Genomic DNA, 14,173 nt, shown 5'->3' with positions numbered 1-14,173 from the left:
TTTAATTCCAAACTGCTGCTAATGTATATTTGGTTCGCCGATTTAAAAAAAAAAAACAAACAAAAGGGAATATGAGAATTATCTCAACAAATCTGAAATCTGAATGCCAAAACAAACAACATCACAGTGTGTATTGAAGTCCAAATAACACGAGGGGATTTAAAAAAAAAAAAAAAATGATTGTTTTGATATAAGGAATAAATGTTTCAGAAGTGTACATATTGTGTGAGGAATCCGCGGGGCTTGTTTTACGCGTTTTGAAACGAACCCGAGGATCGCTTAAAGGTTTACGACGTTCTTTTGTTTGCTGGAGGAAGATGTAATGTTTTTGTTCTATTGAAGTGATTCAGCTCTCTGTTGAGGATGCGTGGACGAAAGATGCAAATTCATCACTTGGTTACATGTGCATAAAATGGTGAATAGATTAAGGGGTTCTGGGTTGCTTGGTACGAAATTGTTGCATAAATAAAAAAAAGAAAAAGGTTTTTAGCCAATGCCCTAAATCATTATTCTGTTCTGTATCATTCTGACAGTGTTACAAAATGAATCCCAAAATCATGTATTTCAGAAATGTGCAAAATGATGTAAATATAAATCCCTCTTTTTTTTTTTTTTTTTTTTTGTTTTTTTAGATTAAAATAAAGATGAGTCATTATTCAAAGCCAGTGAACATGTGTTTATTTCTTTTATTGCACCTGTAATAATAGCGCCTCACAAAATATGACCAAAGAGTCGAGTTAACGTGGTAGGCTCCGCGGGGAGAGGCCGCGTGGGTCTGTCTGGACAGCTGCTCTCGGATCTCCAAGCGGAGGGACGGCCGGGTGCGGGTACAGTGACTAGTCAGACCCAGGATGTGGCTCTGTCTGCTGGCTCTGCACCAGCTGCAGCAGTCTCTGGATGGGCTCCGTCAGGTCCTGGTTTGGTATCAGCTGGCCGGCCTGCAGGGCTGTGCTGCCAAATCCCAGCGCCTGGCACACAGACAGAAAAAAAACATGGCCAATGCAGCTGCTGGACTCTCTGGGGAGACTGAAGCCGACTTATGTAACGGTGTCGCTGAAATTGCAACCTTCTGACGACCGGATTGTTGCTGCTGTTGCACCCGTTTTTGTAGTTTGTAACTCTAGGTGGAGAGGTGTACCGACGGATACCGCTGACGGAGCCACGTGTGCTTGGACGGGAACGTGCCGACCCGGAACGAGGAATGTGGTTTTAGGTCGCGTTGGTGGAGTTCCCTGCAGCTCCTTAGGATTTACAAACAGCTGGGGATATGCATCGCATGTGTGAGCCAAGTGTTACTTCCCTCCCCGGTTCTCACACGCGGATCTTGAACCGAGACTTTAAGCCTTGTCCAAACTTGCAACACTAACGTGATAAGGGAGTGAAAGAATTTCTTCGTGGCTTCCTCGAAATGACAAGGCGGCCTAATCACAATAACCGCGTGTTCTGAGCGTTAACGCGCTTTTCCAAGTAAGACGTTTACAAGAAGAAGTTACTACAGCACAGCACGTCACTGCCGCACCTTGACGTACCTTTGCTTTTACAGCGTAGCTTGGAGAATACGAGGAAAAGGAGAGTGAACAATAGATCGGGATCTTGCACAATCTAGACTCCTCATCTTTCGAGAGCGACATGCAGACTCCCACCTAGAGAAGCGTCTACCCAGCAGGAGTGTCTGTGAGATGTCATAGTGTCCTGTTTCCCTGTGGGGGAAGGTTTGTAATAAACTGGGTTTCACGGAGAAGCTCAAAAATAATTCGGTCGGATGAAAAAAATGAGGAGGAATGAGCTTCGGGCATGACGAGCCGCAGCCCTCATCGCTGCAGCTGCAGTTTTGGCGCTCGGTGTAGCTGCAGGTTAAGTAAAACATTTTATGAAACCAACCCACCAGACAGAAAAGAGAAAAAATGTAATACAGGTTTAGAAACAACCCTAAAAAAAACAAGACAAGGTGTTGACCTGGCCTCCAAATTCACTAGATCCCAAACTGATCAAGTGTCTGTGGGATGATCCACAGAGGCCCCTCCCCTCAACCCACACTGTAGGACCCAAAGATTAGCAACATCCTGTTACCAAACACCTCAGGACAACCCCCCAGAAGATCAATGTCCACTCTCTGATGAGTCACAACTGTTTTGGAGGCACAAGGGAGACCTACACAATATTAGGAAGGTGGTCATAATGATGTGGCTGATTGCGTGTTTGTGTAGTCTGTTGTTCTGTTCGTGTTTTTGTCCCTGAGCTTAGCCATAAGATCCCATTCAGCTTTTATCCGCCCTCTTTCCCAACACCCAGCTTGAGCTTGAGGAGTCAATTAGGACCTGTCTGGTCCATGACTTCCTCTGCAGATCCACCGGAGCAGCTTTATTCCACCGATAGAGACGCGCCGATTCATCTCACATCTAAAGACTAGGAGCTGACGCACATAAATAGCATTTCCCCCCCCAAAGAGCGGCGTCTTTACACAGAAACCGAGGCGGAAGTGTTGAGACGGTCCCCACCAACCGCCACTAAATCCCACTTTATCTTTACGGCACCGCCAATTACAGATAATCCCATGCCGAGACAGGCCGAGGAGCAAATGAGAAACTGTGTCACGGAGTCAAAGTGAACCTTTAATGCTTAACCTTGTCGCCTTGTCGGCCTTGCTCACCTTTGGCGGGTCTCCTCCCAGGAACCACAGCATGGCCAGGCAATGTGCCACCGTTGCGATCTTTGCCGGGTTTTTTCTGGAGTCGCTCTGCTCGAACTCCAACACGGCTCTCAGCATCTTATCCACCTCGACTCGGTGGGCTTCGTCTGGTCGGAAGTCACGGAGAGAAAGAAGGATGCAGCTGCCTTTTAGCTTTTACGGTACATTACCACAGTCTTAGAATTCGACACTGAACAAACGCTGGTGCTTATGCATTCAACTCACATGGCGTCTCTGGCCAGTTAAATCTAGGTCTTATTGTATCTCGTGTTTAATTTGCATTAGCATCATTTCCTTCCTCTTCCGTGAACCCCCCGCAAAGCCTGGGAAATTGCGCTGCCGCTAACAAGCTTAGCATTACACAGTATGTAGGGCAGCAGCTGTGACAGAGGGCAGTGGTGCGGATGCGGCACAGCCATGGATGTGTCAGCAGTGGTCTCTAGTCAGCCTTAAGCATACTAGTGTAAATCTGGGCTTTAGCTTTCGGACGGCACAGCAAGACAGCTCAGATAAATATAGCCCCGCTGACCTTCTTTTTTCACCGATACGTCAACTGAGCTCTTTGGAGTTAAGAGCGAGATTCCGCAGCAATAGTACAGTAGAAACTGAACAGACTGGGGAAACCTAAATGTTTGCTCTTGCGTGACGTTTATACGGATGTGGCACAACGCACCGTAGCAGGACTCCAGCAGCATGCCGGGGTTCTTCGCGTTTTCAACGTGGGCCTCGAAGAGTTTGGTCAGATGGCGGTGCCACACTTGCGCGACCTGTAACGTGAGCGAAACACTGTGAACGACAAGGTCAAATCATGAAACACGTGAAGAAGAATCGATCGTGGCGTCGTAACCGGCGTGCCTCAGAATACAGGGAACGGACGACGGGCATCCTCCCCTGTTTGGCGAACACGTCGGCGATTAAAAAGTAGCCGGTACAGGTGACGATGCTGTCCAGACCGTACGCCTCAGTGGCAAAGTAAATCTGAAAACAGCAGACAAATGGTCTTTTTTATACAGTACACTTATATAAATACTACAAATATGCGATTGGCGGACATAACAAGTGCTCAAGTAGGATTTTCTAGCAGTGAACCAATTTTGTGAACAAACGAAAGAGTTAAAAAAAAAAGAAACATTCAGACATCATTTGCGAAGTGAAACAGAGCCGCCTCCAGGTTTCCAGTGGCCACGTGGAGGTTGCCCATGCTCCTGTGCAGCTGCGAGCGAATGGCATGACTGCTTTCCGGGCTCTTCGACACCACCCACTCCGCCTGGGACAAAAGCTCCGCCACCAGGGCCAGCTTGCCCAAACCTGAAAAGCACGAGCAAAACACCGCAAACACGTTTGTCCTCTCAAAGAGTGAACGTCACATATGGGAAGAAAAGGGGCGAGCGGGGGGAGCTCTCTCCTCACCCATGTTGGCCTCGGCCAGCAGCAGGTAGGCAGGGACCAGCTGGATGGTGTTGGCGCCGTGGACCTCGACGGAGCAGCGCATGCAGAACCGAGCGGCGGGGAGAGCCTCGCGGGGTTTCCCCTCGTAAAGCTTGCTTTGAGCCGCCTCCCTGCAAACGTCTATCAGTTCTGCCTGAGCAGCAAACCCAAAAAACCAAGGTTACTCTACACCTAATCTGACTTCTAGGAACATCGCAGAACAAAATGAGTCACGTTTCTGAGTACACAACGTTTACGCAGCACGTCACAAAATAGAAAGGTCAATTGACACGTTAACACAGGAGTCCCTCTACCTCCACGTACACTAACGCGCCCACTCGACGTGGAAAACAGAAACAATGGGAGGAAATTATAGATTAGGATATAGATTCAACTCTATATTCGTTGCACGAAAATGGCCACCAGGCTACTTGGAATCGATTTTTGGAGAAAACACCTCTCGGTATTTTGTGAAACGTGAGCCATACGTGGTCCCAACGCCTCACACGCCTCCTCACCTTCATTTGCTGTATTTCACCGCGACCGGCCTTCTGGAGGCTGAGGGGCGTCTCGGTGCGGATAGGGACAAGCAGCTGGCAGATTTTCTCATGGATTCCCACCCAGTCATCGTGCTGGTGCTCTGCGTCACTGAGGAACAATTGGAAACAACGTACGGCGATTAGCCACAACATTATGACCATCCTCCTGGTGTTGTGTAAGTCTCCCCTCGTGCCTCCAGGACAGTTGTGACTCTTCAGAGGTTGGGTGTGTGTTTCTGCGTCAGGCTGCGTCCTGCAGGGGACGGCTGCTGCCTTCAATGAGTCTCATTGCTGTGGGGTGGGGTGGGGTGGGGGGGGTGCCTGGGCAGATCTAAGTGGATGGTGCATGTAATGGTAACATCCACACGATTGAGCAAGATGGTTGGCGTTATTTACTTTTCCTGTGGGTTTTCAGTGGGTTTTACTGTTGTGGCTGATCGGTGTAATTTTTTACATTCCCACATCCCAGGAGTCTCCATGACCCCACGTGCCCCCGTGTGCCCCCGGGTGCCCCCTTGTGCCTTCTTTGACAAACAATACAGAAGATCAGCACAGCTGAAACTCATTCCGTGGAACAGAAACCCGGTTAAGAATTAGCATGAATCAGACTTTACATAACCAGGCGGATACAATAACGTGTTAACGGCGCACTGTTATTTTTATACAGTTTAAACAGATTTCTGCTGACACTGGTGAAGCAGCCTCTCCATCCCATTTAGAGCGTACCATCAGACTTCACATGCTAAATTGTATGCCATTACATAACTGGTCTGTAATTTTGCTCATCTGGCGCACCTCCTCTGCACACTCCTGTGGAAACTGTCTTGCTTTTCCATGTGCTCGTCTTACCGAGGCACATGTGTGTTTATGGACTTCAGGAGCAGAAGCAGTGAGCAGGCAGAAATCTGGCCACGTCACATCACCAGTAGCACTGACATAGCTCTGTCCGCGCGAGTGTGTGCAGACGCACACTCTTTTTTTTTTTCTCCGCTGCACGGATCAGAAAAACAATTCAACGGCAGCAGTGTACAGTGGGTATTAATCACGCCCCGCGCAGACGTGACAGTCGTGGGCCTATGCTGTGCGAATGTACTGCACAGTTTGGGAACTACAAACATGAGCGTCTAAAATAATCAGCTAGCCGCCACCTCGTTTGACCTGCGCTGAACATTCGTCCTTATTAATGTGATAGCTTCTTCTATTTTGACCCCAAAAGCCTAAGTGGAATAGCTTTGGCACACGCACATTTACACCAAATCCCTTCACGACCGTCGCAACGTTTCGGTTTAACTGGGAGATCGTTTCGCAGGATGCAGTTCGTGGCGTTGTTCAAGCGAATGCCATTCAGCGCTGAAGTGTTTCTGTTATTTAGTCTAGCCCACTGAGTACAATGGGCTGTCATAAATAATAAAAAAACAGGTGTCAGTACAACACAATGCAACTGAAATGCGCTACGAACCACAGCCTGCGCAATGAAGAGTTTACACTTGAATAAACAGCTCTCTCAGTTATTTGACAAACAAATGTTGAATTCCATAACCTTCACGGAGATATGATTTAGTGCAGGACTGTAACATTAGAGTGCATTTGTTTTCTCTGGCGTACCTAATGAACTGGCCTAAATGAATGTCAGGCATACCAGTATCTATCGATCTATCCATCTATCTATCAAGTCTGAGCATTAATCGGCCTTATAATAAACGTTTACAACAAGCATTAGTCTGCGCAATACCCAGCTGGCTATCAACTAAAAAAAAATCTTATGGCTCGCTGAACTAAACCTCGGTTCCCTCCCGTGCATTGTTTCGACACACATACATACACTACAACACGAGATATAAGACATTTTCCTTAAATTAAAATCGTGTGCTTTGTTCATTCAATTCAAAGGTTGAGTGGAAAGGCAGCACAATAAGTGGCTGTAAGTAAGCTCCCTCAGACAGGCTTTAGTGGCTCATCCCCTCCCACAAATCCCTGCAGGAAGGGATGTCACCACATGGTCCTTTTCTCTCCCCACACAGTGCCAATGAGGAATTCACCCAGCAGCACCATCTCTCTAACTGCACACGCAAATCCTCCCACGACAAAGGGAGATGCTGGCTTACATATATATATATTAATAAAAAGGCTGATGTTGACAATAATATCAGCTTAAAGACGCAAGGAAGAGTTCCCCGAACAAAAATAACCGCAGTGGAAATGTAATTTCCAGCTGTTCCTCTTCCTCCTGAGGACACATAGTCACACACACACACACACACACACACTATACGCCCTTCACAGTAATCGGAAAACATGGCGAACACTGCCACCTACCGTCCAAACACTGACACGACTAAATTCCCACACAATAAACATGACTCGTGGCATTTTTGGAAATAACACTCCCACACAAAAAAGAAAAAAAAAGAAAAAGAAAAGAAAATTATTGGCATGTTAAACAGCAACCCCCCCCAAAATACAGGGGTCTTACCAGTAATAAGTGACGCCGCATTTGCGGCATTGGAGGCGCGCTTCTCTTTGACACAGTTCGCACAACTTTTCTTTTCCTTTGGGTAATGACAGAGGAATTATTTCGGATGTTGTTTCCGAAAATTCAGGTTCCATTATCCCACGAAGACTCTCTTGTTTGGGGGGAGAAGCACACGACAAGACGGAGTTAACGTACACAGCTGTGTGTTGGTCGGTAGTTGTGCATTGGCTGTTGCTATGGTAACAACTTGAGCGGATTCCCCTTTGTTTGTAAAAAAAAAAAAAAAAAAAAAGCAGGTGTTGAGACAAAGTAGGTCTCCACCACAAAAAGTGTGTCCTCCCTGGATTGACGACGTTACTACGGCCTCTATGTCACCGAGTTTTCGAGGTTTGGAAAGAAACACGTGACCAAAAAATAAATAAATGCCTTTTTAATTTAGATCATTACACTTTAATTACCCATCAGCCACAACATTAAAACCACTGACAATAAAAGTAAATCATCATCGATCATCTTGTGACAGTTCATTGTTCTGATGGGAAACATTTGGACCTGGAATTCATGTGGATGTTACTTAGACTTGTACCGCCCCGTAGCAATGACACAGCACAATGCAGTCTGACTCACAAAAAAAAAAAAAAAAAAAGGTTTAGGAACAACTCAGAAAACAAGATGAATAGCAGAAGGTGTCCACCTGGACTCCAAATTCACTAGATCCCAATCTGATCAAGTATCTGAACCACAGAGGCCCCTCTCCTCAGAAGGCCCATGTCCCTTCTCTCATGAATCACAACTGTTTTGGAGGCCCAAGGGAGACCTACACAATATTTAGAAGGTGGTCTTTAGCAGGTTATGCCTGGTCATATTATGTGGTCACTGCGATTAAATCAGCCATGCAAGGAAGTAGATACGTGACAGTAATTCCATATTAATTCTGCCAGAGCAGCTGTCCAGGCTTCCAGGCTGGAGGTGTCCCTCCACATCTGGACGTGTTTTTTTTTTTAGGTTGGCGATAGAATTTGTTCAGTTTGATTATCTGTCTCTGTCGGGAGCTTGGTGCAATTCCAGTCCAGATCTGTGTGTCTGAGACAAGGCACAGCAAATGCAGATCGAGGATCAGCCTGGGATTGCATTATGTGGCCAGATGATGGCGCTATGAGCTTTTTAGCAAAGTTCACTGGCTTAAATCACACTAAGGGCTCTTGTGCAAATATTTGCTTCCTCTTTTCCCAGATAGTCAGATATTTATATTAATTTTAGTCTCAGTTCCCTTTTTTCTGTCTGTCTTCTTTTCTCTGAAATAATGAACAATGATGTTCTCATGAAGCGTGAAGCGTGAGTGTCATCACTCACCCACTTTTAGTAAGCCCGTTTTCTTTATTGTTTCTTTTCTGAGCAGCTGTGAACATAGTGTGAGCCTTTGAATTAGATTTACGAGGAAATAGTCTACGTGTTATTTACACATACCTACTTAATGAGTAACCACAGCAACAACTCACTCAACTTTGAAAGCAGGCCGTCCAGACTTTGGTGTGATCAGAGAAACGCCACTCTTCTGGGACACCTTCACGACAAAATGTTGTGCAGCACACACTGTGGTTGCTCAGTGGAACCAAAAACCAAAAACACCCTCTACTGTTCCAAGTCACCAGAGGCCTCGATAACCATGTCTAATACAGCTCCTGTATTCATTGTATCTGCATGACATACTGCAATATCACAGTTTGCTTCATAATTCTGTTAGCATCTGGCATCATTGTCTGTATTCTCCCACTTGAATAGTAAAAGATATAGTTTGCAGCCACTGGAAGCTGGCTTTTTATTTACAAGTAGGATAAAAGGAGTAGGATAGTAGCATAGGATAAAATGTAACCGAAAGAGTTTTTGTGCAACAATGACTCTAATCTGATTAGAGCAACATTAGCTTATGCTGCATAATATCAAGCTAACTGTGAAATTTTATTTAATTACTCATTTAGCCACATTAGACCAGCAGAAAATAAGGGAAGTGAAGTGCACACAATTTTAATGAAGTGGTTTCCTGACCATAGTTACTGTTGGTGATATAAATAAAGGCTGATATATAATATAAATCAGTGCAGAATGCATTTTGTGGTCCATTTTAAACCACAAATATCAAGAAAGTGTTTTTTTTTTGTTTGTTTCATCGGTTATACATTAGTGCATGTATATACTGTAGTTTAAAATGTGTTCATCTTTATACAGATAAACAAAGTTTCTATCTATCTATCTATCTATCTATCTATCTATCTATCTATCTATCTATCTATCTATCTATCTATCTATCTATCTATCTATCTATCTATCTATCTATCTATCAGTTCAAAAAAGGGGGAGGGCAAAAAGCAAATTTATTAATTAAGCATTTATTAGCTTTCAGCTGTGTATTACAGTAGTTTTTTTTAAAATAAATGGATAGCTGAAATCCATTCATGTTGCCCCTATTATAATGAATATGATCCAACAATCACATTTAAATAATGACTGAGGGAACAGATTCTGACAGCCATCAAAATGTGTTTCCCCCTGTCAAAAAGTGAAGTTTTAGACTAAGGGAACAGACGTTCACAGCGATCGAAGCTTAAGAAATTATATTGACAGTGTACAGTTATAATATATATATATATATATAAAAAATCTCTTCACAAAAGACGGATTATAGTTTTGTATGATTTTTTTCTGTGTTTGCGTGTAGAGACAGCTACTATATAGTTTCAGTTTTAAGTACAAAAATATATATTTCCAGTTTGTTCTACAGAGACAGTAAAAAATAGGTATTCAAATCTATTATTTTAACCTTACACAAGGTGGGCATCATACATTGGACTGAGATATACCCTGTTGTATCCTATTAAACATCATATTAGCTGAAGCCTAAACAATAACACATACAAAATTCATAGTACTCTTTCCAATTTCGCTGCGTTCCTTTTTGTTTTTTGTTTTTTTTCCTCTGGTCACTCTTTCTTGCGCAGGTGGATGTATATGGCGCCACTGAACATCAACAAAGGGACACACACCCAGGCCAGGATGTAGCAGTAACCGAAGTGTCCTGGAGTCAGTTCTTTGTAGTCCGGAAAGATGGCCTTATTGTGTAATGTGTAGATGAGAGCTGCAGTAAAGGCTGTCAGACCTAAAGAAAGAAACACATACAGAGTTTGAAGGTTGTTCTTTGTTTTTTGTTTTTTTTGTTTTTTTGTTAGTGTTTTTCTATTGTTTCTGATGAGGTAATTACTATCTCCTTCTGATGATTTACTGGAGAAAAGTTCCTTAGGGGTAAGAGGAGACACTGTGTAGGTGGTTGATGTCGTAGGAGGGGACCTTTTTCTATTTTTGTGTGACAAGTTGTTACAGGAATGTGGTTTAGTTGTGGATGTACAGTTAATGTCATCCTCATGAGCATTTATGTCAAGTGGACATGTATATTCTTAACTTCAGGAAGCCAACCAATCCTCCTTACCACTTTGTGTTGAGGTACAGTGGTCTCCTATTGTAATTTCAATATACTCTAACACTCTTTCAGTATTGTGTGATTATTATGTGTCCAGAGTGCTATCTTACAGACAATTTCCACCACAGTAACCGACTTCACATAAAATACAGTGATTGCAACAGTAAAGGCAATATTCAGTCGACAACAGAAAAGCCTGTTAACTCTATGGCAGTGTTTGTGTTACTTATTTAATCAAGACACTTGAAAAAAAAATTGTGTGTCACTTTGATTAAAGATTTGCCATTACAGTAAAAGTACATTAACTTTATAAAGGACCTCAATTAAATTACAAAAGTGTGTGCCAACTAAAAGCAACTACAGCTACAGCTACTGTACAAAGTTCATGCCCGAAAGCATGTTTCTATTACTTCTTCTGTTTTTAGTAGCAGAAATCACATGAGTACAAAAATAGTCCGTCAAGACATGGTGCTTGTATTAAAAGTTCTGGGGCATCCAGTGGTGGTAGCCATAGTTATACCTTTTACTAAAATAAAAATACCAATATGGCAATGTAGAAATACTAGAAAAGTCATGTGTAAGAAGGCCTGGTGTCCTCATATGGGGACATTATGTTTTAGGATTGAGGCAGCTTATTCTGCTTCATTTAGACATGTTGTCCTCATAAAGAGACTCTTCTGTCTGCCATGTACTGTTAGCGAAGGGTCAATACACTTGTTTATTTATTCTTATTAACTTTTCTAGTTTGATATGTCATGCAAATTTAACAAATTCAAAAGTACACGTTTGAGGACATCAGGATTTCATCATTTCCAATTCTGCTTTTGCATTAAAATAAACAGATAATACATAATTTATTCAAAAATTGCTTATTTTTTTTCTACTTCTTAGTCTTAGGTCCTACTATTCCTAAATACCTAAAGATCTTAATCTTATCTTAAAGAAATTAAGATGCATTCCAACCAAATGCTTGGGTCTCAGGAGGTTAAGTACATAAAAGTACATAAGTATTAGGAGGGGCTGGAGTCTATAACAGCAGCTGTTGGGCAAGAGGTGGGATACACCCTGGTGATGTGGCCAGTCTATATCACATGTCTGTTAACACAACCATTCACACTCACATGCACACCTGAGGCCAAATTTGAGTCATCAGTTTGCTGGGTGTGAGCACCCAGAGAAATTTTAAGCCAGGGAATCTTCTTGCAGCGAGCCGTGAGTGCTCTACCCTATTACAAGAGTGAAAGTATGAAGTAGCACAACTTCAGTAAATGTAGTCACTTCTTCACACTCCCCGTACCTAAAACTGTGGAGGGTCTTGTCTGCAAACATGCAGCTTATTTGCCAACCCTTCTCGGTTTAGTGCGACCCTTTTCATTTGGTCTAATCACGGCGAGGCATGCCAGTGGCACATTGTTTCACCTCACTGTTACCTGCGAAGATTTGACACAGCCCAGTGAAGTAGAAGAGTCCGCCCTTAGACATGGTGAACAGCTGACCCAGGAACACCAAGAAGGAGACTGAGGAGAAGACCACTGAGAGGATCATCAGGACCTGCACGGCCTGAAGCCACTCTGAAAAAGAAAAAACACTCATAATTTTAAAGAAAGGTCTCTACTTTTGAGAGAGTGAGTAGTTTAGGTGCACCTGTTGAAAACTACTCACCGGTTTCTTTGGCGGATGTGCACAACCAGGTACTGGTGAGGTTGTCGAGCCTACAGTTGTACCACAGGTCCGAGCTTTCCATGTCATCCCACACCCACCAGGGCTTTAAAGGAAGATCAGACGTGATGATCGCGTTCGGATAAAACATGTACAGCCAAACAAATATCGCGCTCAGAATTATGAATTTTACCTTCTCCATGGTCGCAATGAACAGTATAGCCAGTGTGATGAGATGCAGGAGGGTGACGAAAAAAAGTAGGTACGGCATTCTTAATTCCTTTCCAAAACAGACAACAAAAACAGCAGCTTAAATTTAGGATGCTCAACATCACAGTGTGCAAGGAAACGGCGTGTGACCAACTTAATGTGGCACCACAGTGAAAAAAAAAAAATATGTGTTGGAACTTTCCTGTTTTGCCCTGAAACACAGCATGGAAAGTCTGAGGAGCTGAACAGAGTACACTCTGTATTACTCAAGACCACGTTTTAAAACAAAGAGTTACTTCTAAAGCGCCCCTCTGACTGGCCTGTGTGTGTTACCATTGTACGTTGACCCTGAAGAACCTGGGTGGACCCGCCGAGATTTAAATAGCAAAAATATTTACTCAGTTTACCTCTCCGCCCTTCTGAAGGGTTGTTTTTCTCATAGAAAAGGGGTTAACAGTCTGCAGTTCAACTTGTCCTTGTATTTTATTAAAGTAAAAAACACCCCACATTGTAGTTATGGAGTATACCTCTACAGAGGATGTAACAGCATTGTCAGTAGTAGAGTGTAATTCCAGTTAACAATAAAGAGACAGAATTAAAGGAAGACGTACAGGAAGATGGGAAACAGGATGAAATTGTCCGTGAAGATCTCTATCTGTGGGAGAGGTCCATTTGCGTGGGCGGTGGAGTCATAATTACTGTCAGATTATGCCATTACATGACAAATGATGTCAATTTAATCTGTCGCATGTATGTGAAGGGTAAAAATTAGAAGACTTAGAAAGACACAAAAGTCAGCATAAACCTTTTTTAGAAGCTAAACAAGTTGTTAGAGATGATCGTGATAGGAAAAATTTGTTTTAATGGCAGAGTTTTGTTACTTTTTAATCTTGCAAGTCGTGATTTAGCAGGAGATTTACTGAGGCTGCATGAAAAGTCAAAGAAAATAGTCACTCACCCCTGGTATTGCTTGATCCCGTGAATCCGATCTCAGCCGCAGCTTCACCACTCTTCTCTACAACTTCATGCCCCACTTGGTGGTCCACTCTTTTCTAGCCTCGCCACACCCCCTAATTTTTTTATTTTTTTTCAGTCACTGCAAAGTTTCCAAGGAGAACGCCCATTTCCTCTGAGCCGAACAGAGCTCCCTTTAGCTCTGCCTTGTGCTCCTTCAGCACATCACCAGCGTCCAAAAACGTCTCAAATGAGACCCACCCATAGGCAGTGCAGGCGCATAAAACCACATGAAAAGATTTCTTCTGTAAACAGTCTACATGAAGTGCTCTCCCTTATAATGAGCGCAGCACATGGCATCATGCACTCCTTTAGGGCCGACATGAAAAATAAACATACGCTTGCAACATAGCTCACATTTCTGCACCAGAACACAATGATTATTAGGAGGGCACTGGTCACACAGAAAATATTTGAACAAAAAAAAAAAAAAACACCTTTAAAACTTGCTTTGCCCCTTTTTTTGGTCTGCTAGATAGATATATAGATAGAAAGCATACTTCATTAATCCTGAGGGAAATAATCAAATATATATCTATATATCAATATATATCTATCAAAAGATATATAAATAAACGGTAAAATAAACAGTAGTATCCGCAAAGACGGTCCAGTTGGTTCCTGTTGGAGGTGTTGTATAGTTGTGAGGCTTATCAACCGAGGACAGAGACAGCATCCTGTCATTGAAC

At 43.2% G+C, this 14,173-nt stretch overlaps 2 protein-coding genes across 2 annotated transcripts; both read right to left on the bottom strand.

Moving 5' to 3' along the window:
- Positions 1–661: 661 nt before the first annotated feature.
- On the bottom strand, positions 662–7,378 carry zmynd12 (zinc finger, MYND-type containing 12). Its single transcript, XM_047571059.1, has 8 exons — positions 7,130–7,378; positions 4,636–4,765; positions 4,100–4,271; positions 3,828–3,997; positions 3,545–3,667; positions 3,363–3,456; positions 2,651–2,796; positions 662–968 (listed from the first exon to the last, which is right to left on the bottom strand). The coding sequence occupies exons 1-8, from the start codon at positions 7,261–7,263 to the stop codon at positions 837–839; spliced, it is 1,101 nt and encodes a 366-aa protein (XP_047427015.1). The 5' UTR covers positions 7,264–7,378; the 3' UTR covers positions 662–836.
- A 2,118-nt stretch (positions 7,379–9,496) lies between these two features.
- On the bottom strand, positions 9,497–13,552 carry emp3b (epithelial membrane protein 3b). Its single transcript, XM_047581119.1, has 5 exons — positions 13,429–13,552; positions 12,454–12,540; positions 12,264–12,366; positions 12,032–12,172; positions 9,497–10,283 (listed from the first exon to the last, which is right to left on the bottom strand). The coding sequence occupies exons 2-5, from the start codon at positions 12,529–12,531 to the stop codon at positions 10,108–10,110; spliced, it is 498 nt and encodes a 165-aa protein (XP_047437075.1). The 5' UTR covers positions 12,532–12,540; positions 13,429–13,552; the 3' UTR covers positions 9,497–10,107.
- Positions 13,553–14,173: the final 621 nt, after the last annotated feature.

Source organism: Mugil cephalus, chromosome 1 (assembly GCF_022458985.1).
Source record: "Mugil cephalus isolate CIBA_MC_2020 chromosome 1, CIBA_Mcephalus_1.1, whole genome shotgun sequence".
Classification (NCBI taxonomy): Eukaryota; Metazoa; Chordata; class Actinopteri; order Mugiliformes; family Mugilidae; genus Mugil; species Mugil cephalus.
This window is presented reverse-complemented; position numbering and strand designations above follow the sequence as displayed.

Coding starts and splice junctions, on each gene's coding strand:
- zmynd12 (XM_047571059.1), bottom strand. CDS start 7,263: ATGGAACCTGAATTTTCGGAAACAACATCCGAAATAATTCCTCTGTCA. Junction 3,998..4,099: donor GCTGGCCGAGGCCAACATGG/GTGAGGAGAGAG, acceptor CGTGCTTTTCAG/GTTTGGGCAAGCTGGCCCTG. Junction 3,668..3,827: donor TGTTTCACTTCGCAAATGAT/GTCTGAATGTTT, acceptor TGCTGTTTTCAG/ATTTACTTTGCCACTGAGGC.
- emp3b (XM_047581119.1), bottom strand. CDS start 12,531: ATGCCGTACCTACTTTTTTTCGTCACCCTCCTGCATCTCATCACACTG. Junction 12,173..12,263: donor CACATCCGCCAAAGAAACCG/GTGAGTAGTTTT, acceptor TTTCTTTTTCAG/AGTGGCTTCAGGCCGTGCAG. Junction 10,284..12,031: donor GCTGTGTCAAATCTTCGCAG/GTAACAGTGAGG, acceptor TTCTTTCTTTAG/GTCTGACAGCCTTTACTGCA.